This window comes from Callorhinus ursinus, unplaced genomic scaffold (assembly GCF_003265705.2).
Source record: "Callorhinus ursinus isolate GAN/ISIS: 27379988/994484 unplaced genomic scaffold, GSC_fseal_2.0 scaffold48, whole genome shotgun sequence".
Lineage (NCBI taxonomy): Eukaryota > Metazoa > Chordata > Mammalia > Carnivora > Otariidae > Callorhinus > Callorhinus ursinus.
The window spans coordinates 9,778,287-9,805,382 of record NW_027397110.1 but is presented as its reverse complement, the minus strand read 5'-3'; the positions used below and the strand labels follow the sequence as shown (position 1 = coordinate 9,805,382).

At 55.1% G+C, this 27,096-nt stretch overlaps 1 protein-coding gene across 1 annotated transcript in view; it reads right to left on the bottom strand.

The window, feature by feature from the left end:
* Positions 1-2,084: 2,084 nt before the first annotated feature.
* The window catches only part of BAIAP2L2 (BAR/IMD domain containing adaptor protein 2 like 2), a 25,023-nt gene continuing 11 nt past the window's right edge, over positions 2,085-27,096 (bottom strand). Inside the window, exons 1-14 of the mRNA XM_025882285.2 lie at positions 26,313-27,096; positions 25,057-25,132; positions 24,022-24,108; positions 23,478-23,539; positions 13,975-14,046; positions 13,633-13,749; positions 12,658-12,804; positions 5,793-5,945; positions 5,451-5,574; positions 5,075-5,297; positions 3,636-3,758; positions 3,136-3,343; positions 2,619-2,662; positions 2,085-2,421 (exon numbers count right to left, since the gene is read on the bottom strand). The exon at positions 26,313-27,096 is cut by the window's right edge and continues 11 nt beyond it. Coding sequence (XP_025738070.2) covers positions 2,346-2,421; positions 2,619-2,662; positions 3,136-3,343; positions 3,636-3,758; positions 5,075-5,297; positions 5,451-5,574; positions 5,793-5,945; positions 12,658-12,804; positions 13,633-13,749; positions 13,975-14,046; positions 23,478-23,539; positions 24,022-24,108; positions 25,057-25,132; positions 26,313-26,363 — 1,563 coding nt within the window. The 5' untranslated portion in view covers positions 26,364-27,096 and the 3' untranslated portion in view covers positions 2,085-2,345. The remainder of the gene's footprint in view (positions 2,422-2,618; positions 2,663-3,135; positions 3,344-3,635; positions 3,759-5,074; positions 5,298-5,450; positions 5,575-5,792; positions 5,946-12,657; positions 12,805-13,632; positions 13,750-13,974; positions 14,047-23,477; positions 23,540-24,021; positions 24,109-25,056; positions 25,133-26,312) is intronic.

Genomic DNA, 27,096 nt, shown 5'->3' with positions numbered 1-27,096 from the left:
AAAGGGGGATGGAGACCCATTGTGTGAAAACTGAGGCACGGGGCGACCCACGGGAGCCCCGCTCCGGGAACGGGCCCGGAGGGGAAGCCGAGGCAGAGCCGCACCCCAAATCTCCCCTCCCCCAGGGGGGGCCTGTGAAAGATGAGGGGAGGGTAATAGTAAGGTTCCCACCTGAGTCCGGACTTCAGGAAGACGCCCTCGGGGGGGACACTCCTTGCCCAGGGACCTAGTGTGGCTGGAGAGGGGGTGCTGGTGAGTGGGAGAGCCGGGCGGGCCAGTGCGTGCCCCGTGTGCGTGGGAGCCGCCGGGGTTCCCAGTGGGCTCGTGTGAGGGTCTCGGCGCAGGAAAGAGCGCGGGGTGTGGGGCAGAGACGGGCAGCCGGGCGCCCGCTGCAGAATGGGTGGCTTTATTTTGCTCCTGGGCCTTGGCCATATGTTCCTCGCTTTTCTCAATGATCAGAAATGACTGTTGCCATCAGAACATTGGGAAAAAACAAACAACCCAAGACACGCCGTGATAACATTAGCCTTGGTATGGGGAGCCAAGGGAGCTGAGCTCCAGTTCATCCCAGCTTAGCCATGGATTTGCTGTGACTTGGGTAGGTCCCCTTCCCTCGCTGAGCCTCAGTTTTGCCACCTGTAAGATTGGTGATTGATTACCCCCGGGGCCAACCAGGGGTCTTGGTGGGGGCTGGTCAGCTCTCTGGTTCCACCGGGACGTTTGAGGGGGCACTAAAGAGACCTTCTGCCCTCCAGACCCCTAGCAGCCCCGCAAACCCTCCACAAGCAGAAAACAGCTTTGAAGTCTCTCACACTCCGGGAGCGCCAGCCGGGGGTTCACACAGCAGCCTCCTGTGCCCCCCAAAGGGTGGGCCAGCCCACAGCTGGGGCAGGAGCCCCCTTCCCTCCTGCTGCCCCCCACACACACCTGGGTCTCCCTCCTGGCACTGGGCGATGCCAGGCGCTCCGTGGGGATCTGGGACCCTGACCCTCTCTCACCAGCACCAGGTTCTGGCTTTTGCTGCCTGTTGTCCCCTCACCATGGCTGCAGCCCCCTGAAGACCAGGACAAGGGGGTGGTCCTGGCAGCTCTCGCCCCACACTCACCTGAGCCGTCCGGTGGGTTTGGATGTCCAGCCTCACATCTCCTGTGGCCTCCCAGGAGGGGCTGCCCCGCTGGCTCCCCCTGCGAAGCCGGGCCTTATGGGGGCACGCAGCCGAAGACCCCCAGGCTTGCCTGCAGATCAGCCGCTGGCCTGACTCACCCACGGCTCACTCCCTCAGGCCTCGGGCTTAGAGTGTCCCCCACCCCCAGCCCTCTAAGAGGCTTTTGCTTGGAAAGGGAGAAGGGACAGAGCATTGACCGCAGCGCAGGGACACGCTGGACCTCACGGTGGGGGTCCCTGTCTCAGGCCCTCCCAGCAGAGCTAGAGAGGTAAGGAGGCCCCTCCACTGGGCAGAGGACACACAGAGCCCCACTCTGGGGGAGAGGGGAGTCCTAGTGGCGTCGGGGGCATCGCCCTGCCCTGGAGAGACCCCACCAGCCCTACTCACCTCAGTGCCTCGCCTGCCCCCCACCCCCAGGCCACATTCCAGGAGGGGATCCAAGATCAGGCTAATCCAGGTCGGAGAGCCTGGGACTGACGGGGGCGGGGGGGGGGGCAGAACAAAGGGTACTGTGTCCCCGGCTGCCGGAGGGTGACTTGCTGGTGGTCCCAGGCCTTGGCCACTGCCACCCCTCCCCCTCTGGGGAGCCCCCCCCCCCCCGCCCACTTCCTGGGAAACCAAGAGCAGCAGAGAGACTGGGCCAGAGGTGGGTGGATACAGCCTGAGGGCTTCAGGGCAGACCTAAAGATCTGCTTAAAATGAGGGCTGTGAGGGGCTGTGCAGGAGCCAGGGAGTGACCTACAGGACCTCCTGGACCCCACTGTCCAGCGGGAGGCCTCCAGCCCCAACCCCCCCAACCCTGTCCCCCAAATCAGACACCACCAGTCCTGCGGCTGTGTCCACTTGCTTTATTTCTCACCGTTTACAAAAGTTAAACAGGAGGACATATGCGGGGTGGGCTGGAGGGTGCGCCCCTCCAGGGAGAGTCCTGGGGCCCTTGGAGGAAGAAGAAATGGTCCTGTCCCCCAATTCTGCCTCCTTTATTTTGAAGGGCCCAGACCCCAGGCCAGTCCCCTTGGAGCTGCTCAAGCTGCGGGTGGCGCGTTTGGGGCAGGGCAGCCCCCCCAGTATCCGGACCCCGGCTTCGCGGATCCACTGCTGCTGCGGCCACCGCCAGCTCTGGGCAGCCCCTGGGCAGTTGTGGGGGGACGACCTCAGACCCGTGCCGGAGGAAGGCACCTCAGCGGATGAGGGGTGCCGAGCGGTCGTTGGTGATGGTGGGACGCAGCTTTACCGTGGCAAAGGGGTTTGTGCCCCTGCGAGGGGAGAGGTCAGGGTGAAAGGGGCCCAGATCCTCAGCTGGCTCTGGGTCCAGGCGAAGTGGCTGGGCACCTGAGCCAGGGCTCACCCCTACCTCCTGCCCCCACTGGCCACCTCCACCCACCCCTGCCTCATCTCCCCCCACAGCCCTCCTCTGAGCCCCGTCCACTCCGACCCCCGCCCTAGGACTCACCGAGGGAAGAGCTCTGGAGGGTGCTGCTCCCAGGACATAAGTTTCTGCAGTGGGGGTGGAGGAAGGGCCAGGTTTAGGGGGAAGGGGGCACCCCTGCCTCTGCTACTGCCCATTCCAGGAAGGCAGAGGACCACCCCCCGGGCCCCAGCCGCTCTCCTTGCGCCCGACTCCTCGCCCCGGTCCTGCCCAGCCGGCCCCGGCCCCGGCTCTGACCCAGGATCCTGGTCTTGCGTCTCCTGGGAGGTGGGAGGGACAGGCCTTTTCCAGGGCTCCCAGCAGGACAACGGGGGCTCCAGGCCCTGAGAGGAAGGCTTTCCCCCTCCCCAGATTCCGAAGCCCATCCCACACGTCCCCTGCAGATGGGCAAACTGAGGCTGGGATGGGGAGGCCCCCTGCCAGCCAGCCAGTGGCCAAGCAGGGAGGGTTACTTCATCTCCAGTCTCCGGGCCCATGGGATGAGCCAAGGGTTGAGGACAGGTTGTGTGTGTGTGTTCGGGGGGGGGGGGGGGGGGCGCGCCTTGACCCCCCTGCCCCCCCCCGGGCTGCCCATGCTGCTTTGGCGGCTGTCAGGCAAAGGTGTAGGTGCAGGGCTGGGGGCGCGGCTCGGGACGCGGCTCGGGGCTCGGGAGCGGGACTGGCCGTCCCAGTACTCTGACGGTGCTGTAGAGTTGGCCGGCCGGCCCAGGAGGTCGTCAAGGCTGTGGCTGCCCCGGAGCGGGTAGGATCTGAGTCCAGAGGAGGGATGCACGGGAAGGGGGTCAGGCGTCAGGCCCCTACTGCACCGCATCCCATCTTGCTGGGCTCCTGAGCGTCCTACAGCCTCCTCCCTTGTACCCAGGTGAAAGGAGGCCACACAGGCTTGAAGGCAGCCCCAAGAGGAGGCAGAGGGATGGACACGATGACTTTCTCATGTGGGGGGAGGTCCCCTTCCTCCAGGGGCTGAAGGAGGCTAGGCCCACTCAGGAATGCAACTCACAGATGTCCCCACCCCTGCCCCACTTCCGACCACCCAGATACCTGGAAGGTAACTCATTCATAGGGCTCATTGGGTTCATGGAGGTCACTGGGCTCAAGGGGCACATGGGGCTCACAGGCACCTCCTCCAAAGGCTTCACATAGGCCTCGGGGAACCAGCCGCTCCTGCGGGGTGCAGGCAGAGGGTCCCATAAGCAAAAGGCCCAACAACAGTGGCCAAAATCCCACTCCCGAGAGCAGTTACTGAGCAGTGCTGTGTGCCAGGCCTCTCTCGGAGGGCCCTGCCCAGACTAACTCATTTAATCCCTCGAGGAGATCTTTCTCAACATTCAAGTCCAGCCAGCCAGTCTCATGTCCTGCCAGGGGCTGGGTCGCCTTAGGAGGCACTGGAAGTCCAAGCAGGAAAGTGCTGTGTCCAAGGACATGTGGTGACCCGCTTCATTCCCTACTCGCTGAGCACCCACCACATGAAGGCCCACAGAGAGCCAGACACAGTTCCTGCTCCCCAGAGGCTCCCAACCTGGCAGATGGACTGACACACAAGTGGATGACAACGAGGGTGACTGGGAAGGGGACAGGGCAGGGGCTGAGGACCACAGGCAAATGTACGAGCCCAGAGGAAGGCGCACGGAGCCCAGGGTGCCTGACTACCAACCCAGTGCCCTTCCCTGCTCTGCCCCGCTGCTTCTGTCCACCCCAGGACTCTGGTTCCTGTGACCCCAGGTATCCCTGCTCTTGGAGTCTTTGCCTGCCTGGAGGCTCATTATTGCCACCTCCAGAGGGCTGGGGCTTGGGGAGAGGCAGTCTCTGGCCCAAAAGCCCTGTGGGGGTCACTGGCTGGCTCCAACAAGCTCCCACCTCCCCCTTTTTCTTTGGCACAAAGAGTGATCTTTGCACACTCCCCTTTTTTGGCTGCCAACCCCTGCCCTCCACCAGCCTTGCAGTGACCACAATGTACTTCCCCACCTCGGGCCTCCACTCCTGGTGTCAAAACCGACCCCAGTTTGCAATCTCGAAGGATCTTCCCTGCACCCGTGACTGCAGCTCAGCCTGTGAGGTCCCTGCATGGCCCGTGGGCCTGGCCTGGGGGAGCCCACCTCCAGGTCCATCTCCTCCATCAGAGAGCCCCGCTGACTCTCAGGGTACGGGGGAAGCTGCTCCTCCCTCGGTGCGGGGCACGCAGTAAGCGCCCAAGCAGTAGGGTTCCCGCAGTGTCCGCACAAGTGACAGAACCTTCCTCCGGACGGCCACGGCCCTGTCCTCTAACTACCCCCGCTGGCTGGATGAGGACACCGAGGGCGGTACAGGGCGTGTGCGTGCGTGCGTGTGTGTGTGTATGTGTATGTGTGTGTGTGTGTGTGTGTGTGTGTGTGTGGCGGGGGGAGACTTGTCTGAGCCCCGGGAGTGGGGGGGTGGGGCACCAGTCTCGGTCGGGGCCTCCGGGGCCTCCTTGCACCCCGGGCCCCAGGGCTCCCACTCACGCGCATGAGCCCTCCAGCTTGCCGTAGAGCCAGCCGTTCTGGGCCTCGGGCACCAGCACCTCCAGGACGTCCCCGGCCGAGAAGCGCAGCAGCGTGTGGTTGGCGCCCTCCGAGTGCGAGACGAGGGCGCGGACTCTGCGGGCGCCGCCGCCGCCCCCGCCGCCCGGGCGCTCGCCGAAGGAGTTGGAGCGCGAGCGCGGGCTGCCGCCGGCGTAGAGCGAGGCTGCGGGGCCGGGAGAGCGCAGCGGCGCGTGGGTGGGCAGCTGGCCCTGGCGGCTGCCCCCTCGACCCCTCCTGCTGCAGCGCCCCCTCCGGGCCTCTTCCCGGGCCCCCGGGTCCCCCCCCCCCCCCGCGGGGGGCCTCCCTCCGCACTCACAGGTGGACGGCGTCCGGGGCAGCGACCGGCGGTCTGGTTCCAGCTGCGACGCGGACCTCGCCTCGCCGGGCTCGGAGCCGTGCCGGCTGCGGGGGGAGCTGAACTCCGCCAGGGGCCTCTGGGGCTGCGAGGGCAGACGGGCAGAGGAGGGTGGGGCGGGGAGGGGGGCGCTGCGGCGCCCTAGTCCAGCCCCCACCCCCAGGCCGCGCCGGGGCGGAAGGGCAGGCCCGGGGGCGCCGCGTAGACCGGGAGCCTGCGGGGCGGGGGGCTCCGGGCGGAGGGCCGCAGGCCCCAGGGCGCCGCGGAGGGTGCGGGGGCCGGCGGGGGCGCCCAGGGCCTCACCATGTCCAGGCGGGTGGGCGTCAGGCGGCCCGAGGGGTAGGGCGGCCCCAGCACGGGGCCCAGCAGCCCCGGGGAGTGGGCGCGCGACGGGCTGCGGCTGGCCTCCGACTGCTCCTTCCACAGCAGCACGCGGTTCTGGAGCATGCCCCGGGCCTGGCCGCGTAGGGACACAGGCGTCAGCCAGATCCAAGCAGGCGCCCCCCCTCCCCCGGTCCTGGGGCCTCAAAAGCGACACCCTAGACCTGGGAACTCGGGCCGCGGAAGTGGAGGATGACCCGATTTTCTAGCTGGAAGGGGCCAGAGACCACTGTGGTGCCACTTTGGACTTGCCCACCGTCTAACCCTCCCCCTCTTTTGTCGAAGAAGGCCCCTCAGTTTTCCTTGAGGTGCTTCTCCTGCCCCTTCTCTCAGTCTGTGTGCTTTGGCCAGGCTCTCCCACTGCCCAGTACAGCGGTAGGGGTAGAAGCCGGGCCTGGCCACTCAGGTTGCTCCATCCTCCTAGTTAGGGTCATGGACTCAGGGATGGCACTTCCCCAGAAACTGTGACCAAAGAACCCAATTCCAGTACTTATCCTGGAACAATCTGGAAAAATATATTGTTTCACTTCATGGGCTTTGCTAAATAGAGTGAAGCCAACACAGGAAGCTACAACTAAGGGAAAATGGCAAATTTCTGATGACATGTGTGCTCCTGGATCCAGCTATACCTGAAACCCTTGAACTTTGTAGTAACTAAAGCGATAAGTACCTTTTCTGTGTAAGCCAGTTTGAGTCGTTTCCTGAAAGAGGCCTTTCAAATACAGTTTTTCCAGTCTATTCCTTTTAGTCTACATAAGCATCCCTAGTGTCCCTGGTACATGGGCATCTAACTCTGTTTGGATACTTTCAAGGACAGGAAACTCAGCCATTGACCACACAGTCCATAACAACTTGGGGGTGGGAGGGCTTTAAATGTCAGACCAGCTGTGTGCAGGAATGGTGTTTTTAATTTTCTGTATTTGATGATGTTTTGACATCCTGGGCCTTTGCCAATCCTGCAGGGATTGCCCCTCCCAGGGCTAGATCTTTCCTAGAGATAGTAAGCAAGTTGTCCTTGTGACGGCACCTTTCCATGATTCCTCCCTTCAGTCTGGCCCAGCTGCTGAAAACCTCATAGAGATCTTAGACAGCAAAACAAAAGCAACTCAAGTCACAGGAGCAACTAGTCCTGTTGGTCACTAGGTGGACACCCCCTCTGTTGCCTTGCATAACTAATTAGCAAAGCAGCACAAAGCCCAAACTCCAAAGGTCTTCATGTGCTTGCTGCAGAAGCAGTATGCGGGGGCGCCTGGGTGGCTCCGTCGTTAAGCGTCTGCCTTCGGCTCAGGTCATGATCCCAGGGTCCTGGGATCGAGCCCCACATCGGGCTCCCTGCTCAGCGGGAAGCCTGCTTCTCCCTCTCCCACTCCGCCTGCTTGTATTCCCTCTCTCACTGTGTCTCTCTCTGTCAAATAAATAACATCTTAAAAAAAAAAAAAAGCAGCATGCAAAGGAAGGACATAAGGTTCTGCATACCATATTTTTAAAAGGGTTTTTGTCCAGTTTGAGAACATTCAGTGGAAAGCACCTGCCAGGGTCCTAGGGGGTTCTGGGAATGAAGGCCACACCACCAAGTCCCAGCCTGGAAAGCACCCAACTTTACTGGCTTCCCTCAGCCCTGCCTCCAGGTGGTTTCACCTGTGGTTAGGAAGAAACACTGTGCAGGCTTTCAAAACCATAAGGAGACCATGGGAGAAGTCTTAAAAACATTTATGGAGCAGAAGAGTCATTCTAAGTATGCTATAGACCCCATAGACTAGAAAAGACCGATAAATTTGACTAAAAAAAATTTTAAACATGGCAAAACAATAAGCAACATCAAATGATAAATGACAAACAGAAAATACTTGCAACTCATCACCAAGAAAGGGCTAATTTCAGTAACATATAAAGAGCTTCCAGAAATGAATAAGAAAAATGGAGGGAAAGAGGCTGACACGTCCTAGTAAAGGACATCCAGTGGCTTGGAACCATGAAAAGATCTGTCTCGTTTATAAGACAAGTATAAAATAAAACCACACGGAGATACCAGTTTTACCTTGCTGATTAGCAAACCTCGAAAAGTTTGCTCTCACGCCATTGTCAAGGAGAATGGAATCTCCTACACGGCCGGCAGAAGGGTAAACTGGGACAGTCAATGCCTACATCCTTGGACTCGCCAACTCCATTCCTAGGAATTTATTCTGGAGATAGACTTGCACAAGTACAATAAACCTAGAGAAGCTGAGGGCGAGGTGAGCAGAGAGGCATGTTAATGACCAGACTCGGACTCAGCCGGGATTGGGTATGCAAGGCACGTGAGAGTGATCCCTTGCTGTGCCCAGCCCTCATCGTTCTTTAAATCTTGTTCCAAATCTTGTGCATTCTCTTTATAGATATAGTAATGGGTAAATATTTATGCTTGACTACCTTAGGAGTTTGATCTTGTGTGTCCTAAACTCCAGCTGGGTCAGACAACATGATACCTGTCCCCACCCCTCTCCATACCTAAGGGAAGTCTGGCTCATTCAATCCACGGCCCCTTCCTGAGGGGCAATCACTCAGCAGGAGGCAGTCAGTGGAGGGGTCAGCTGTCCCCTTAACGTTGGAGGTTAACCGTTCAGGACACAAGCAGAAAGGAGCTTCCTGCCAAAGAAGGTACTTACATGGCTAACAAGTACCGGGAAAGATATTCAGTATCACTAGCCATCAGGGAAATGCAAATCAAAACCATAATGAGATACCACTTCACACCCACTAGCTTGGCTAGGATCAAGAGGACTGACAATAACAAGTGCTGACAAGGATGCGGAGACATTGCAAAGCTCATACACTGCTGGTGGGACCGTGAAATGGTGCAGCCACTTTGGAAAACAGTCTGGAAGTTCCTTAAACAGTTAAACATAGAGTTACCCTATTCTCAGCAGGGCCACTCCCATATAGCCATGAGGAATGAAAGCATATGTCCACACAGAAACTTCTACATATATCCATAGGAGCATTATTTATAATAGCCGCAAAGTAGAAACAACCCAGAAGTCCATCAACTGATGAATGGATAAATAAAATGTGGTCTCTCCAGACAACGGAATAGTATTTGGCAGTAACACGGAACGAAGGACAGATATGTGCCCCCACACTGATGAATCTACCCACACGATGCTTCATGGGAGAAGCCAGTCACAAAGGACCACATATTGTATGATTCCATTTATATGAAATGTCCAGAAGAGGCACAACTCTGTCTAGAGACAGAAAATAGATCCGTGGTGGCCTAGACCGGAGTGGGGGGGTGTGGTGGGAAATGGGGGAGGGTTAGGGAATGACCATCAAGGGGTGCTGGGGTTTTTAGGGGTAATGCAAATGTTCTAAACTTGATTGTGGCAATGGGTGGACGAGTTTGTGAATGTACGAGATTCCACTGAATTGTGCACTTTAAATGGATGAATTGCATGCTGTGCGAACTGTATCGCAATACAACGATTTCAAAGAAGAACAAGCAGTTCCTCCCAGGAGCATCAGCCTGTGGGAGAGAGGAGGGGCAGGAGGAGAAAGCTGAGCCCCGAGCCGGGGGCCGGCTGTTGTGGGACAGCGGAAAGATATCAGCTGGAGCCAAGATCAGTCACTGTGTCCAGCCATGTCTCCCACCGCTGCTCAGCACCAGAGGGTCCCTGGGTTCAGAGACTTGGGACGGGGCTTGGCTGAGGTGGGGAGGCAGGAGTCTGCTGGGGGCTGTTGGAGGCAGCTGACTGCAAGCAGACAGATCTCCTGAAGAGTAGCCTTTGTTTGCAGCACTGGAGGGGAGAGAGTAGGGGCAGGAGAACCTAACTCCACTGGGTTCCCTGATATGAGGTTCCACCACTGCGTCAACCTTGCGAGATGGGGATTATTACCCTCTTTTGCCAGATAAGAAAATGAGACCCAGAGAAGTGAAATCGCTTGCTAGGTTTGCAGCCAGAGCACAGTGGCTGGGAAGAATACAAAGAAAGAGAAATGGAAACTGAACAAGAATGCAAAGAAACAGAAACTACTGGGCAGAGCAAGGAGGCTGGGAGAGGGGCGGGGGAGCCGCGTCAGGGGCATCAGGAAAAAGAGGCTGGCCAGCTGGGTGGGGGGGGTCCATGGCCCGCTCTGTCTCAGATATGACATTGAGCAGAGCCTGACATGCCATCTGGACTCAAAGCATATTTATTAAATATATGAATGAAGGAACAGATGACATTGGAAAAATGCAGGGACAAGGTCATCACTTTAGGAGAGAATGGTGGAAAAATGATGTCCCAGTGTCCTTGGCCCCTCCTTCTGCAGATGCCACCACATTTGGTGAGAGGATGGACTCTTTATGCAAAGAAAGAGACGTTCCTTTCTCCAGGAAAACACAGTCTGCACCAGTGTGTTCAGCCTGAAGAGCAGAACACAGCCCCTACTCTCAACCAGGTTCCCTTGTGCAGTGCTCAGTCTGCACAACCTTCCCTGGCAGCCATGTCCGCAGTGGTTCTCCGCATGAGTAGGCTAAATTGATCCCTATCCCTGAGGCTGAGGTGAGAGCCAATCCTTGCCACAGGAAGACCTGGGTTAGAAGGGGGTCCCACCAGGGTAAAGATTGCTCCACTCCCCGAATCCTCTCACGTTTGCCAATACCACTGCCTGAGGCCTTGCAGTTCAACTCAACCCTGAGTGGGAACAGGACTATGAGGAGGCAAAAGGAAAGAAACAAGGCACCTGAGAGGACCCAGCGGTGAGGGAGGAGGTCATAGATGTGGAGTTCTAGAAGGAGAAGAAGGAATGGTGGCGGAGTGATAATAGAGAAACGGAAGAGCAAATGGCTCCCCTGACCTGAAGAAAGACCTGAGCCCACAGAGTGAGGAGCACCAGGAGCCACTCATCTAGGGGTGCCTGGACAAATTCCTGAGTCCCAGGGACACCAAGAAAATCTCCAAGCATCCAGAGGAAGAGCCAGTTACTTAAGAGAGAAAGAAGACAGACTGGCACCCGACTTCTGCATCCACAACACAGAGCACCAGGAAACAGGGGAATGTCCTCTTGGACCACAGGAGAAAAAACCTACAGCTCTGGAGTCCTTCAACCAGCCGACATGCCACTCAGTACTCAAGGTCAAAGTGAGACGTTTGCACATATGCATGGATTCAGGTGACACATCTGCAGAAGACATTCAATTAATCAAGACAGAAGCCTCAAGACATCAGGAAATGAAAAGGAGTGAAAACAGTGGTATCAGCATATCTGATCACATGTGTAATGAAATATCAGTGCAAGTGACCGTGCACCAGGCAGTGGGAATATACATGATCTAAGTGAAGTTTCTCGAAATAGAAGGATCATGCTGCAAAGTAATGACTTGTGAGAGTCTAGAACTAAAAGTCCTGAAGTTTTTTGGCAAAACCAAGAGCTGGGGATTGGGAAGGCAAAGGGAAGGAGTAAGGCCACATTTTAGAGTGCCAGGGAGGGCAGCAAAATCCTTCTCCAGGTCTCATCTTAAGGGGTGGGGGGCTGCAACGGACGGAGTAGTGTCGGGGGGGGGGGTGTCAGTATATTTTGGAAAATATAAGAGATGAATATATGTTATCAGGAGGGTCACAAAGTGAGGTTATCATGAATAGAGATGAAAAGAACAGTAGGATTTGCAAATTAATAAAGGGGAAAGGGGAATCCATAGTAACACAACCAAAGTGGCAAAAGCAAGCATGGGAGAAAAAGAGGAAATGACCAAGTAAAATAAAACAGGTATATCAGTTGTTGGGTTAACTGGGAACGAACTGAATTGCTCTATTTGAAGACATAAGCTGTCAGACTGGTCAAAAGTCAAAACTGAGCTATACGTTAGTGACAGAAAACATAAAACAAAGAGATAAAGGGGTGCCTGCTGGCTCAGTCAGAAGAGTGTGCAACTCTTGATCTCAGGATCATGAGTTCAAGCCCTATCTTGGGTGCAGAGATTACTTAAATAAATAAAACTTTGTGGTGCCTGGGTGGCTTAGTCGGTTGAGTGTCTGCCTTTGGCTCAGGTCATGATCCCAGGGTCCTGGGATTGAGCCCCGCATTGGGCTCCCTGCTCAGTGGAGAGCCTGCTTCTCCCTCTCCCTCTGCCTGCTGCTCTGCCTACATGTGCTCTCTCTCTATCTCTCTGTCAAATAAATAAATAAAATCTTTTAAAAATAAATAAATAAAACCTTAAAACAAAGAGTTCACAGAAGAGAAAGGAGGGTAATTTTAATTTCAGACAAAGTGAAATGAGAAGCATCAAGCTGGATTATGAGATATGAAATACATAAATGGCAACATTTACAGAGAAGGTATGATAGTTGTAAACCCAACAGCACTAAACAACATGGCAGTTAAATACAGAAAGCAAAATCTGCTAGAAAGCCAATGAGAAATGAAAGAATCTGATTGGTCTAGCAGATGGAACAGAGCAAGAGTATAGAGGACTTAAACAATATGATAAAAGTAATAGGCAATAACTAAATAAACCTATGAATTGATGAATTTGCAAGTGGTGAGTATGTGCAAGCAGGAATGAAAGAATAAATGGTTCATACATGAGTGAATAAAGGCATGAATTGGTGAATGAATGTGAGAATAAACAAAATCATGAAGGAGTGTCTGATGATACAAATAAACACAGAAACAACCAAAGAAATAGATGGGGAGAGTAAACAATAAATAACTACAGAGAGGAAGGCTAGAAGGAAATGGGCGAAGGGAGGGAAATCCCTGTGGGCAGCCAGCTCACAGAAAGCACAGACCCTAGGAAGGCCCTGTAACCTGTCCCCCAGCCCCAGCTCACCCGGCCAAAAAACTGCAGGAACGTGTTGGAAAGCAGCAGGTGCTTCTCGGCCAGGAAACGATAGCGCCGCTTCTCTTCCAGTTCAGCTGCCCGCTGACTCTCAGACACAAAGGCCTGCATCTGTGCGTGTAGCCGGTTCACACTCTCCTGTGGGAGAAGCGGGTTCTGGCTGGAGGCAGCGAGTGGATGCCTCATCCCACCCTCCACAAGTACCAGCTGTCTGAAGCCTCCTGTCCTTCCTGAATCAGCCGTCTCCTCCCAGAGGTCCTCCCCTGAGCTCCCAGCTCAGCAGAGCTCCCGGGCCCACCTCTCATGGGCATCCTCATCCTCCTGAGCCTGGGCTCTGTGTCTGCCCAGCCGGGCCCCTTCTCACAGGCAGGGCTGGAGTCTCAGCCATTGCTCTGCCCCCAGCCCCAGGCACGGGGCCAGGCACGGAGGCGGGGCCCAGGGAGATTGGTTTAAGGAAATGTGATGAGTTGATTTAAGTCCCTACTTGGGAGGGTAGATTCTGAAGAGGAGAGATAAGAGCTTAGTAAAGGAGCCAGAAGAGGAGACGGGAAAGGAGATAGAAGTCTTGGAGACAGAGGCCAGGGATGGGGCCCTGAGCTTGGGAGGAGGGCTGGCCCCGGCCAGGGGCAGGGGAGCACTGCCAGGGCAGGAGGGAGTGGAGGGTAGCGGGGCTGCTGGGGAATTACACCTTGGCTACCGCGACCAGGAGCAGCATGGCTGATGGCCTTAGGTTTTCTCCATGAAATAGAAGGAAGGCCGGGCAGTGACCACGCTAGGAGCGGCACTGAGGTGGGCCTGAGGGCCAGGGGTGCCCACCCACCACGGGCCTGCTGACCTCCCTCGCTCTGCTCACTACAGAGAGTGGGGCAGGCGGCCCTCCTGGAGTTGGGCCGGTGCTGGGCGTGGGAGCTCAGGAGGGTGTCAGGGGGTCCCCCCAGAGCCTGGTTTTGCCCCCAGCTCTTGCACCTTCATCTCCCGAACATTCTTGTCCCTCTTGCGTTCCATGCGCCACAGCTCAGACATGCACTTCTCCAGGTTGGCGGCTCGATGGTGGTACTCCATCTCATAGTGCTGGCGACTGTCCTTGGGGAGGGTGGGGAGAGGGGGGAGACCCCCATGTCAAAGAGCTCAATACTCCAGGTCCACAGGTCAGAGCACTGAACAGGGCCCCGGGGGGCTCAGCTCGGAACATGGACAGCCTGGAGCCAGTCAATGCCCAGCGCAGGCCTTGGTGTGCTCTTCCATCAAACGGGGAGAGGCCGTCTTGCGGTGATGGGCTGGGGTGCCAAGGCGGGGGGCCACACTTACTTTGATGAACTGCATGTCCAGCTTCGTGTTCTTCTCCATGTGCTGTAGCAGATCTCCATGGAATGTCTGCACCTGTGTGGAGCACAGGGTGGGGGTGATCAGAGTGGCCCTAATCATCCCCAGGCCCTGGCATCCCTTGCACTGCGCAGTCCAATACAGCCCACCGAGTTCCTAACACACCAGACACCTGCCCAATTGTCGGAGAAAATGGTCATAATATAAGCACCTGGTTGGAGGGAAGATTAAAAAATGGTTCCGTATGCAAACAGGTAGTGCAGTAGCTGCCTGGCCACACCCCCTCCATAAATGTATCAGTGTCTTCTGGGTCTTACTCCCAGGCTGTACATTGATTATGCCATTCCCTCTGCCTAGAATTTCCTACCAGACTTTGAGTACCAACTTCCCTGCCCCCTCTACTGGGAAGTCTCCCTGACTTCCCCAGCAGAATCCACTGTTCTCCCATTTTGTTTCTGCAATGTATATACATTTGTTCGTTTACTTTCCGTTCCTCCAGCCACAGGACAGAATTTCTTGCTGGGCCCCTGGTCATAGCCCCTTTGTAGGAAGAGCAAGCTGCTGTGGGCAGGAGCCTCATCTGGCCATCTGTGTCCCCAGCACCATGGGCAGGGCCTGACCCAGTGAAAGCGCTCACAGCTGTTGAGGTCTTAGCTGTTGAGGGGTGGCTGGTTTCCACGACAGGTGGGATGGAAGTGGCTGACCACCTGGGGGACCAGGAGGCGGGGGAAGGCTGCTGGGCTCAGGCTCAGAAGAGTTATGTCCTAATAATTCTGGTTCTGCCTCCAATTTGCTCTATAACTTTGGACAAGTTGCTGCCCCTCTCTGGGTCTCAGTTTCCCCATCTGTAACAGGAAGGTCTTGGCCAGATGCTCTTGAAGGTCCAGCCTCGTAAGCCCGAAGAGCTTTGATTCTGTGAGCCATGGTGCTCACCTGGCACCTTCCCCTGGCCACCCCCATCAGCATTCCCTGGGTCACTGTGTGTTGTGGGGACATCAGATCTAAACCCTTCAGCTGCCCGCTTTGCCCTTGGGTTCACAGGGAGCAGAGAGGAGTGTACCCCATCCTGCAGGGGACCTCTGCTCAGCCTCCTTTGTCTGCACCTCCTTGCCCCTCAGCAGCCCCTGCTCAAGAACCTTCAGTGGATGCTGCTAGGCATGCTGCTGCAGGGGTCCCCATGCTGTGCTTGGGGAGTTCTGCCCCTTGGGCTAGGGCATTGCCCAGAAGAAGAATGCTGGTAATCTTCTTCCAGTATTCAGGGAAAACCAATTATAAAAGTTGCAAATTTTATGTTTTTCTCCCATAATTGTTTCTCAAACCCTGGTAACTGCTGGTCTTAGGGGCCTTGAGTGTGGCCCCCTCGGGCCAGGCCATGCCTTGAATCCTGAGTTGTGGCTGCTGGGTGTGTGTGTGTGTGTGTGTGTGTGTGTGTGTGTGTGTGTGTGTGTTTGTAAGGGGGTCAGTGTTATGAACGGTGTCAAGACCACATATCTGCCTTGTCAACTGGATCCCGGAAATAAGGAAGTGAGCCTTCCCAGCCTGCACCTGTGGGATCTCCCAGGGCGGTCCCTGGGGCACCTCACTCACCCCTCCCCTGGCCCTGCTTCCCCCTGAAAAGATAGTCCAAGGTTTCTGCTTGAACACCAAATATGTGTTCTCGAAAATCCCCGTATCCTGCAAAATCGCCCAAAATAAACAACAGGGCTTATAGGAGATACAGAGTTGGAGCCAACCTGCAAAAGCCAGGCAACTTTGCAACCAAGCACTCATAAAGATGATGAGTGGTACCTGGAGACAAACTTGAACCACACCAAAGGCTACGGAAAATATCTAAAATGCACAAAATCCCACAGAATGGGCACACCAGCTCCACCTGAATTCCCGCAGAGTTGGCGTGCTGAGACAATGCAGGGGGATGTGGGGCTGTCACAAAGATGCGCAAGGAGGTGGTGCAGCCTGCCCCCAGCTGAGAGCCCTGGGCGGCTGGGAGCACTCTCCTCAGGGAGGCCTGGGCACAGGAGCTCTTTTAAAATGTTCTTAAAATACAGATTAAAGGGTTCTTGCCGTCAGTGCAGCAGACAAGCTGGGGGCTTTTCCCTTCCCCTAATTCTGGTTGCCCTATTCCACTCTTGCTTAGGAGACATGGCTTATGAGCAAGTCACCTTCCATGTATCAGATGTCACTCCTTCTGCTTCCAGTCAGGTATGAATTGAGTCACCCTGTGGATATGTGTTAGAATGGGATCACTGGATTGTAATTGTTCCCATTGCCATGGCTTGGCTGTGATCACCAATTAGATGGGGCTCAGGCACCACTGGGTTAATGGAAAGTCTCCATTAAGCTCCGGAAGAAATCAATCTATTAAGGGGTTGATAACTGATGTGAACTTTGAGCTCTTGCTATGGCGGAACCATAGGACTATAGGACTATCTATTAACAGGTGGCTTCTGAAACACAGAAGTCATGAACCCCAGGCAGACTGAGGAATTCCCAGCAGGTCAGAACAGAGACTGCCCTCCCCTGCAACCCCTCTCCCAGCATATACTTCATTAGCGGGTCCTGTGAGCCCCTCAATACAGAAGCTGAGAGCAGACCCACCATGGAAAACACACACTGTAACCTCTGTGTGTTGAGTTATTCCAGTAACTCGCAAGAAATCCTTTTGCTGCCTATACAGGAACCCCACCCCCCTGGCCCCGGAAGAATTGTCCCTGTGGGCTGACCCCACTCCTGTATTCCAGTTTGGACCCCCTCCAGTCAGGCTGTGCCCCACCACACCAATAAGAATGTTCTTGTTGAAATCACTGACACTCCACATCACAAAGCCAGCTCTCAGGACTCATCTGACACATCCTGTGGTCATCATTCAGCACAGTTGACCATTCTCTCCCCCTGAAACACCTTCCTCCCTTGGCTTCCAGCCTACCACCCTCTCCTGGTTTTCCTGGCACTCCCTACCCCACCATCCTCGCTGCCTCTTCTCTGTCATTTGCCGATTCTCCCTCACCTCCTGATCCCCCAGGGCCTCTTCCTTTCCCTTCTGACACCCACTCCCTCCATGAGCTCATCCGTCCATATGCTCAGGACTCCCAGACAAACAACCCAGCCTAGACCTTGACCCCAAACTCTAGCCTCATACATACAACTGATGTCCACACCTCCAGTTGGTTTTCTAATAAGCGTCTCAAACTTACCATGTCTAAAACTAAGTCCCTAATCTCTGACCTCCACCTGAAATGTTCCACACTCAGTATTTCCCACCTCAGCTAATGGCAACTACACCTTTCCAGTTGATTAGGACAAAACCTTGGAGATAGTTTGATTTTCCCTTTTCTTTTGCAACTTACATCCACTCCATCAGAAAATCTTATTGGCTTTACATTCAGTCTGATTTCTTCTCAACACTATCACTGCTGCCACTTTCCCAAGCGATTTCAACCCTCCCCTAGATTATTGCCATAGCCTCTAAACTGGTCTTCCTGCTCTGCTTTTGCCCTCCGCTGCTAATATTTTATTCTTAGTACAGGAGCCAGAGTGATCCTACTAAAATATAAGTCAAACAATGAACAACTTGGAGGATGAAATTTTAAAATTCCGATTATAATAGCTAAAAAAGCCAGATACCTAGGAACAAATCTAACAAAAGAGATGTGCAAGACTGCCACCCTGAAAATGACAAGGGCTTGCTATGAGAAATGAATAAACGGAGAGGTATACCATGTTCATGGATCAGAAGACTCAATATTGTTAAGATGACCATGAATTTATATATATTTTTAAAGCAGGTTCCACTCCCAGTGTGGGGCTTGAACTCATGACCCTGAGATCAAGAGTTGCGTGCTCTACTGACTGAGCCAGCCAGGTGCCCCTATGATGGCCATTAATTTATAGATTAATGCAATCCCTGTCCAAATTCCAGCAGGTTTTCTTAATGGAACTGACAAGATGATTCTACATATAGAAAAGCAAAGGATCTTGAATGTGCAAAATAATTTTGAGAAAGAACAAAATTCTTAGACTATTTGATTTTTTACCAGATTTTATTTATTTGACAGAGAGAGAGAGTACAGGAAGGGGGAGCAGCAGGCAGAGGGAGAAGCAGGCTCCCCACTGAGCAAGGAGCCCGATGCGGGACTTGAACCCAAGACCCTTGGATCATGACCTGAGCTGAAGGCAGATGCTCAACCTACTGAGCCACCCAGGCACCCCTAGACTATTTGATTTTTAAGACTCACTATAAAGCCACAGCAATGAATAGAGTTGCAGTATTGGTATAAAGATAGACAAATATATCAATGGAACAGGGTAGAGAGCTCAGCAATAGACCCACACATATACAACAAATCACATTTCGACAAAGACACCAAGTCAGTTCAATGGGGAAAGCAAAGCCTTTTTGAAACGGTGCTAGAACAACTGAATGTCTATACAGGGGGAAAGAAACCCTGATTCTATGTCACTTCATACACAAAAACAAATTTAAGATAGATCATAGAAATAAATGTAAAGTCCAGAACATAGAGCTTCTACAAGAAAACTTAGAGTATCTTTGCCATGGCGGTGGGCAAAGATTTCTTAAATAGGCTACAAACACAAACCACTTTTTAAAATTGTCAAATTAGCAGAGGCAGGTGTTTGTTGTTGCCATAGCATTAGTCCCATGAATTGTAAGGTAGTTTACTGAGTTTAAACAGATTCTGCCTTTTGTAAAATGAAAACAATAAAATAGCCAAATTGGGCTTCCTAAAAATGTAAAAGTTCTGCTCATCAAAGACACTATTTAGAAAATGAATAGACAAGCAACAGGTTGGGGGGAGAAAAAAACATGCACCATGCATATATCTGATAAAGGGCTCATATCTTGACTATATAAAGAACTCCTATAAGTCAACAATAAGTATAGGCAATAAATGGGCAAAGTACTAAACAAACACCTCAAGAGAGAAGATATGCAAATGTCCAGAAAGCCCATTAAAAGTCTTTAGTCATTGGCATACGCAAAATGAAACCACAATGAGGTACCATTCCGTACCTTCTAGAATGGCTAAAATAACAAAGACAACATCGAAGGTTGGTAAGCATGATGAGCAGCAGCAGCCTTTACACATTGCTAGCGGGGATGTGGCTAGCACAGCAGCTTTGGAGAGCTCTTTGGTGGTTTCGTATAAAGCCAAATATATGTCAGTCCTGTGACCCACAAATTTTGCTCCCAGGTATTTGCCGAAGAGGAATGAAAACATACATCCACAAAAGACTTGTGCAAGAATGTTCACAGCAGCCCTAGTCATGGTAATCCCAAACAGGAAACAACCCAAATGATCACCAGCAGAAAAAGAGATAAACAAATTGTGGTAGATTCCTTCAGGGGAATAGTAAGTAATCAAACAGGACAAGGCTTCGATGCCTGTGACAGCATGAAAGCCATCTTACCGACATTACGCCGGGTGAATGAGGCAGGTTGCAGTGGAACACATATGTACAATTCCTGTCATATGAAGTCCTAGAACAAGCAACCTCCAGAGACAGAAATCAGAGAGCGGGTTGCCAAAGAGGAGGGAAACTTTTTTTTAATGAAAAGAAACAAAGAAACGAGAGTGAACGTTAATGGGGACAGTGTTTTGGGGAAGGGGGTGATGAAAATGTTCTAACATTAGATAGTGGGGATGGGTTCAAAGCTCTGTGACTACATTAAAAACGTCTAAATTGTATATTTTAAAGGAGTGAATTTCAAGCTGATATTATATATTTAGTATATAATATCCACAATATATATGAGAATATATTTTTATCTATTATTGTATATATAGATACATCCATGATAGGACTTCTATAATGGGCTCCATTCTTGGCCCAGGTATTAAATCATAACATCTGGAAGCGTGTGGGGGGAAGAAAGGAAGAAAAAAGTAAAAACAGCCAAGAGGGACAGATGTTGAAGATAAGCTGCGGAGATCTAACATACAGATAATAGGAGTTCCTGAAGAAGAAATGCAAAGACAGAGAACAAAAACATTCTAAAAACTGTGATTCAAGATAACGGTCCTGAAATTTAAAAAAAAAAAAAAAAAATTTAAAAACATATTTTGTAAAAATACACCAAGGGGACTGGGGATTTTGACCCAGACTGATTAACACCAAAACATGTCTAGAAAAATTACTAGACTGAAAAAAAAGAAAAAAAGAAAAAAATCTTTCGGGCATCCAGGCTGAGAAAGCAAGTGATTTGTGATGGGAAAAAACAGATCATCAGACTTTTCAGCAGCAACATTCAACGTTCCAATGGCAGAAGACAACCGGGATGTCTGAATGCTTTCATTCCCTGTGTCCTCGAGAATCAGGATTCTTGATGAGGACCAGGAACAAAGGAGACGCCATGTGACCCATAAGAGGAGCAAGACAGCCAGAAAGCTGTCAATACTACTAGGGTCGTGCCCAAGAGACTCAGGAGCCAGACTGAGGAAGCTCCTATTGGCCAAAGCGGGGGACATTTTCAACTTGGGCTAAAGACAATAAAATTGCAAAGGACTGAAATACATCAAATGTGTTTAAATCTACAAATACCGATGATACTAAAAAATACTACAGTAATGGTGCGAGGAAAACAATACGGCTAATGGGTCACTTTCAGAGGATGACAGGGAGCGAGCTCATGCTCTTAAAAGCTAATGAGGAAAGGGAGTGAGTAAACCTTGATCCTGCTTTTCCCACACAAAACGTGCCACGGGTAACAAAGAGTAGGTAAGGAGCAGCGTCTCCCAGTTAATGGGTAAGAGAGCATCAGAAGAGCTGTTAACTCCCAATGTGGGAACGGATCTGGACACACTGAGCCCCCATGGCTGTTAATATCATGTGGCTTCAGACGTGACGTGGCTCCTGCTAGAATCCAGTGCTCTCTGTGGTCTTGCCAGAGGGATAGAACCTGGGTCTGATGGAGCCCCTGCATCCAGAGGACAGAGGAACAAGCTGAACTACGCCAGGAATGTGAGATCAGCAATTTCCAGATTGTAGGAAAACCAGTCATAGGGCCCCAGGGCCTTCAACAGACAAGTCGTAAGGGAAAGAAAGGGATGGAGGGGAGCCAGCTGACTGAGAAACTCAAAGCCATATTTGAAAAAAAGAAACAGAGCACAACCAAACTCTAGTGTCTAGGGATGTATGCCCCACTGATCAGCTACAAAGGAGCACAAGGAAGTGTCGGATCCGCGGTCACTTTTGGAGGGAGGCAGGGAAGGAGGGGCTGTGATTTTGACAGGGGGTGCAGGGAGGGGCTCCCTGGGAGGCAGCACAGTTCTTGACCTGGATGGTAGTTTACCTTAAAATGATTCCTTAAGCTCTAATATGCTCACTGAGATGTTCCCTGTCTGCGTTTTCGTTTACAATTAAGAAAAGTCAGATCCTGTAGCTTTTGGGCTTCGCACACTCAGAGTGGCTAGAGCCCCAGCGAGGCCACAGGACGGGGCTCTTGTCGTGGCCGACCATCTCCTTCACACACGCCTCTGCTAGCCCTTGGGAGCTGTTGCCTCTGCCCAGAACGCCCCTCCCACACGCGTCTCCCTGGTTGACACCCTCCCCTCCTCTAGGCCTCTCTCAGGGTCCCTTTCCTCGGGCTGTTTTCCTGGATATCTGTTTAAAAATTGCAGCCCACCAACACTCACTCTGCGCCTTCCCGGCTCTGTTTTCCTCCGGAGCACATTTTGCATCTATCCTGTCGCATATGTACTCACTTGTTGGTCTTGGGTTTTGTCTGGCCCCACCCTTGGGGCGGGCAAGGGTTTTGTCTGCTGTCCATGCCCCCCCCACCGGGCCGGCCTGCAACGGCACCCAGCACCCAGCTGTAGATGGCTGTCGGGTGAAGGAGCCCCCGGGGAAGGCAGCATCGGCTGCACCGGGTCTGGTATGGTTCTGGCCAAGGGCCCTGCCTGGTTGTCACAGCCAAGACACTGGTGCCCAGGGACGGCAGCTCTCCTTACAGAGAGGGCCTGGATGAGACTCGTCCCATCCAGCCCAGGCGGGCCCGAGGATGGGAAGCCACAGGCCACCAGCACAAGCTGCGCTCCTGACTCCCCTCCTGAGCCCCAGCACAGGGCACGGTTGAGCCCTAAGCCTGCAGGTGTCCCAGAGATGGGCCCCGGACCAGGGTTTTATCCTGGGCAGGTGGATGCACGTTTTCTGCTCCTGAAATTGTTCCCTATTTTGGCATGGTAGCCAAACTGCTGAGTATTTTCTGGTGTCCCCCAAAGTGCACCCTGACTTCCAAGGGTTCCCCCCACACACGTTTGAGAGCCACGTGCTGTCACAATGAGCTGACCTTTCCTCCCGAGCTTTTCAAGACCCGTCACCCCCAGGCCCTCTCATGCTCTGCCCCAGCTCCCCATCCTTGGCTCACTTCTGCCCACCGTGCCCCCTGGGGACTCCTTCTCATCTCCCCACGTGGCCAGCCCCCACTCTCTTCAAATCTTGCTCTTTCCATCCAGAGTCAGGGAAGCCCTGCTCAGTGCCAGGCCCCACCCCAGCCCTCGCAGGGCTCCCAGTCTTGGCAGGGATAGAGACAGGCCGGTAGATCCTGCTGCCTGTTATCACCATGAAGATGTATGGAGAGCAACTAGTTTATCCTTATGAATTCACCTGGTCCTCCCAAGAGTCCTGCCAGTAGTTATGATTGTCTTGATTGTACAGACAGATAAACCAAAGTACAGAGAGCCTTGTTCAAGGTCACAAGCCCGTGGCAGGTGGCGCTGGGCTGTGAACCCAGGTGCTCTGGCTGCAGAGCTGGCTTTCTTAACTACCGTGTGCTAAGAATGCATAGAAGCATCCGCTGGAGTCTAGAAGAAGTAATGAGCTTGCCCGGGGTCAAGGGAGGCCTGGTAAGGTGCTGGCCAGCAAGGCTGGGGCTGCTTCTAGGCTGAGAGAACAGCATGAAGACAGCCCAGTGGGTAGGAGCACCAGGCCGTGTCTGCAGAGGGCAGCTCTTCTCGGAGCTGGGCTGTGACTGGGGGTGCCACACGGAGGCTGCTGGGTCAGCAGCGCCTGGGATCCCTCACTGGGGTGACTGGGTTTAGTTCTGTGGGGTTTTCTCATGGGTGTGACAAGGTTCAGTGGCTGGCTGCTCCCTGGGAGCTTGGAGGGAGGGGTTGGGGAGCCAGAGAGGAGCAGGGCCTGGCCACGTGCACCTGGGCAGCGGTCCTTTCTCTCCCTAGTTCCTCCACTCGCTCTGGAATTGGGAGCGAGGGACTCGATCTCCAAGACTCAGTTTCCTGGTCTGTAGAATGGAGACAGAAGTGGCGGCTGCCTCCTGGGGTTGCCAGAAGCTTGAACAAGCTATGGCAGGTGCACACGCCCTGCACAGCCTGGCAGGCACAGCCCATGCTTGTGTGTCACTAAGGGCCGCAGGGAGCCCTCCCTGAGAAAGGCTGTGGAGGGTTGGGCCCCGGTCTTTCCTGGAAAGCAGCCCGCTCTCCGGAGTGACGCCTCAGGGCCGCGGTACTTACCACCACCTCCAGGTCAGAGTTCAAGTGCCGCTGGGTGTTGGACATCTGCACCAGGATCTCCCCTGGAGGTACGGAGGGAAAGCCGCCTTCAGCGGGGGGCAGCCCCCCCCCCCCCCCCCCCCCCCGCTAGAAGCTGCTGCAGCGGCTGCCTGAGATGGGATTTGGGGGCCAAAGTCCAAGGATTTCCCATATGGCGCTGGGAGGAAGGCCGTGCTTGTCCGGGCCCTGGAATAGCCCTGTAGGGAGTGGCGGGGAGGGGCTTGGGCTCCAGAACAAGAGTCTGGGCTCTGGGCTCTGGGCTCTGGGCTTGTCATGGGCTGCAAGGCCTGTGGCTTGGTGGGGTTTCCAGGAATGGTGAGAACAGGAAAGGAACCCTCTCTGGGATCCCAGGCTGGTGAGCCAAGCAGGCCCCTGAGTGACGGCACCAGGGAGACAGAGGGCCCTGGGCCGCAGGAGGCGGCCTGGGGCAGATGCAGGGCCAGGAGGAGAGCCCCTGCAGGTCCAAGAAAGATTGGGGGATATGGTGGAAGGGGGAGCGCCTCACCCAGAATCTGCGAGGTGGAGCTTTGGAGGGCCTGCTCTCCGATCTTCTGGATGGCGTTGAAGTACACCTCAGCCGCCTTGGACAGAGCTGCGTGGGGACAGGGGACGTGTGTAGCCCCAGCCCCCTCCTCCATCTGCCCCCGCCCTCTGGAGACCCCTCCTGTCCGGAGAGGGTGTGCGGAGGGGACACTGTGGGAACTGGCAGAGGCGTCTGGAAGACGGAGGGGTGTCCCGGGCGATGTGTGTGGACGCGGGGTACTGGCCAGAGGAGGAAGCGGGTGTGGAGCAGGGCCCAGGGCAGCTGTACCCCACACCCAGACTCAGCGTGTGTCTGTCATGGGTGGGGGCGCAGGCAGCCATGTGTACCCGCAGGGAGGGTGTGGGCAGGTGTGGTGTGATGCGCAGGTGTAGGGGTGTGGGGTGCGGGTGGGCTGGGGGAGCTGGGGTGGGGGAAAGCAGGCTTTGACTCCAAAGTCCTGAAAGGCAGGGAGGGCTTGGGTGGCTCTCAGCTCCGGGTGTGTCCCTGGCTTGTCCTTGGCACAGAGGGTTGCAAGCCCTGGTGGTGTGATCGCCTTGGTGGAGTGGGGGTTGTTGGGAAATGGGGGAGGGGTAGCTGTTTGTGCGGGCACCGTGGGTGAGGTTCAGCTGTTGGCGGGGGGTGGGGGGCACTGGGCAGAGTGAGGACACACAGCTGTGGTGCAAAGCCGGGCTTGCCGAGGTGGGCCTGGGCCCAGCAGTGGGCTCATGGGGCAGGATCAGGGTGACATACAGAAGTGTGTGCCGTTGGGGCCGTGGAGGCCGCCAGGACCGGGCACCGCATCTCTGGGAGCATCCAGGGGGCATCTAAGAAGCGGGCAGAGGAGGGTGTGGGTGTGCGCAGGTGAGGGTGCTGGACGGGAGTGTGGAGACGTGAGCCTGAGTGGGGTGTCTGGTGTGTGGTGCAGACGATGGGGGGGGTGCAGGTGACTGCATGGAGGGACAGGTGCATGGGGACAGTGGAGGCTGAGGGGCTGGGGCCCCCGGGCCGGCCACTTACCATGGAAGGCCCTCAGGTAATTGTTTCCAAGGTACACCAGGTTCTGCAGGGCGGGGTTAAACTGCTCCATGATGCTCTGGGAGCCCCAGGCCAACGGGAGCCAGGGCGAAGATTGGGAGAGGGAGAGGAAGAAAGGTCGATGGGCAGAGGTAAGTTACCGGGCCTCAGGCGCAGGGATCCCGTCCAGCCCCAGAGAGGAGGCCGCCTAGAAGCGTGGAGTCACCCCGAATCCTGACTCTGCTGCAGGGGCCTGGAGGCCATCTCCCCGAATCCCTGTTCCAGGCCAGCTTCTGCTCACATACCTGCCCTGGCAGGAACCTGCTCCCAAGACAAGGCACCTGGAAGGTTCTCCCCCTCCCACTGGGAGGAAGCTCGTGGTCTGCTGCGGGCCCCAGCTGGGTGTGGCTCAACCCTGCGCTGGGTCCAGGCCTTGCCTGGCTGGACACACGGGTGGCCGACAGTCACCCCAGGGGCAAGGGCAGATCTTGCCTTCCTCAGAGAAGAGCCCCTTGTCAGCGAGGCTGTGGCTGGGTCATGGGCCACCTCAGGCCACGGCCAGCTGGAGGGTACCCTCGGGGTGCAGAGGGCCTTGGGCATGGACTTAAGACTTGGGTCTTGGTTCAAATTGCAGAAGCCTCTCGGGGATGTTCAGAGACCTTGAACAAGCTGTTGAACCATGCTGGCCCTGGCTTTCTCATCTCTCCTTTGGGGTGATTATTTTCTATCCTAGAGGCAGGGTGTTGTGAGGCTTACATGTGGAAGGGTCCTGCACAAAGGAGGCGCCCAATAAAAGTCTATGGGGACAGCGGCCATCCCTCTGGTGTGAAGTAGAAAGTTTGAGTGAGGGGCTCAGAAAGGTGAGACGGACAGAGACAGGAAGACAGACAGAGACACACAGAGAGGGACTCTCTGGTCCTGGGCCAGGTGGCTCTTTGGGGCCCCACTTGCTCCCACCTCTCGCCACCCTGGGCCCCGTCCCGCCTTGGTCCAGCGTCTAGGTGTGCCGTCTCGGCGGGTCTGTCACTCACTGGGTGACTATGGACAAACCTCTGCCCTGGGAGCCTCAGGTTGGGGCTGGGGTGGCTAACTGCCCCCAGGGATTCCCACCCCTGTGACCACAACCCAGCCTGACTCTGGGTCTTCCTTTCCAGACCATGCTGCGGTCATGCTCACCCTCTGTCCTCCAGAGCCGGCCGGACCGTCGAGCCCTGGGAAGGGGCACTCGGGCCTGGGGCCTGGGCCACACGCTTGCTCACCTTGTAGATGGCCATGGTGGACCTATAGACCTGGTCCATCTCGGGGGCCATGGAGTGGGCTGCAAGTCGGGTGCTGGGCAGGAGGCCAGAGGTGCTGGCGGGGCCGGGAGCGCAGGGGGTCGGTCGCTTACAGTGCCCACCGCTTTGAGGGAGCAAAGAAAGCTGCAGAGTGGGACCTGGAGACGGAGGGCCTGCCGGTGGTGGTGGCCAGGGAGGAGGTGGCAGCTTAATTATTCAACAGCCAGGGATGTCAGAATGCGATCTGGGGCGTAACCAGACCCGGCGGAAGGCATCCCGTGACGCGGGCAGGTTCGTGTGACCTGCCCTTCAATTATTTACCCCTCTGAGCTGTGGGCCAGTGGGCACGCGTGGATGGGCCACTGTCTTAGGTCGACCAGGGACCCCTATCTCTGGGGGGGGGTACCCCTGCCCTACCGTCTGCCCACATCGGGCACTGCCCAAGTTATAGGGCCAGAGCAGCTGGGGGCCCTCCCCCGGGCCCCTCTCTGACAGACCCAGCCCTGTACCACTGGGCGTCACGGCTCTCTGGCCTCCTCTCTACCCCCAATCACTCACCCCCCACCTCGAGGGCCGAGGCTCCCACATCAGCCGCTGCCTGCCCACCTCCTCATGCTGGCAGCACGAACCCTAGAGCCGCACAGACCTGGGACAAACCCTTGGCCCCGCTCGCTGGCTGTGACTGTGCCCAAGACCCCCGCCCTCTCTGGGTCTCATCTCCTGCCCCAGCAAATGGGGCTCACCCTCGCCTCCCCCTGTGGGCAAG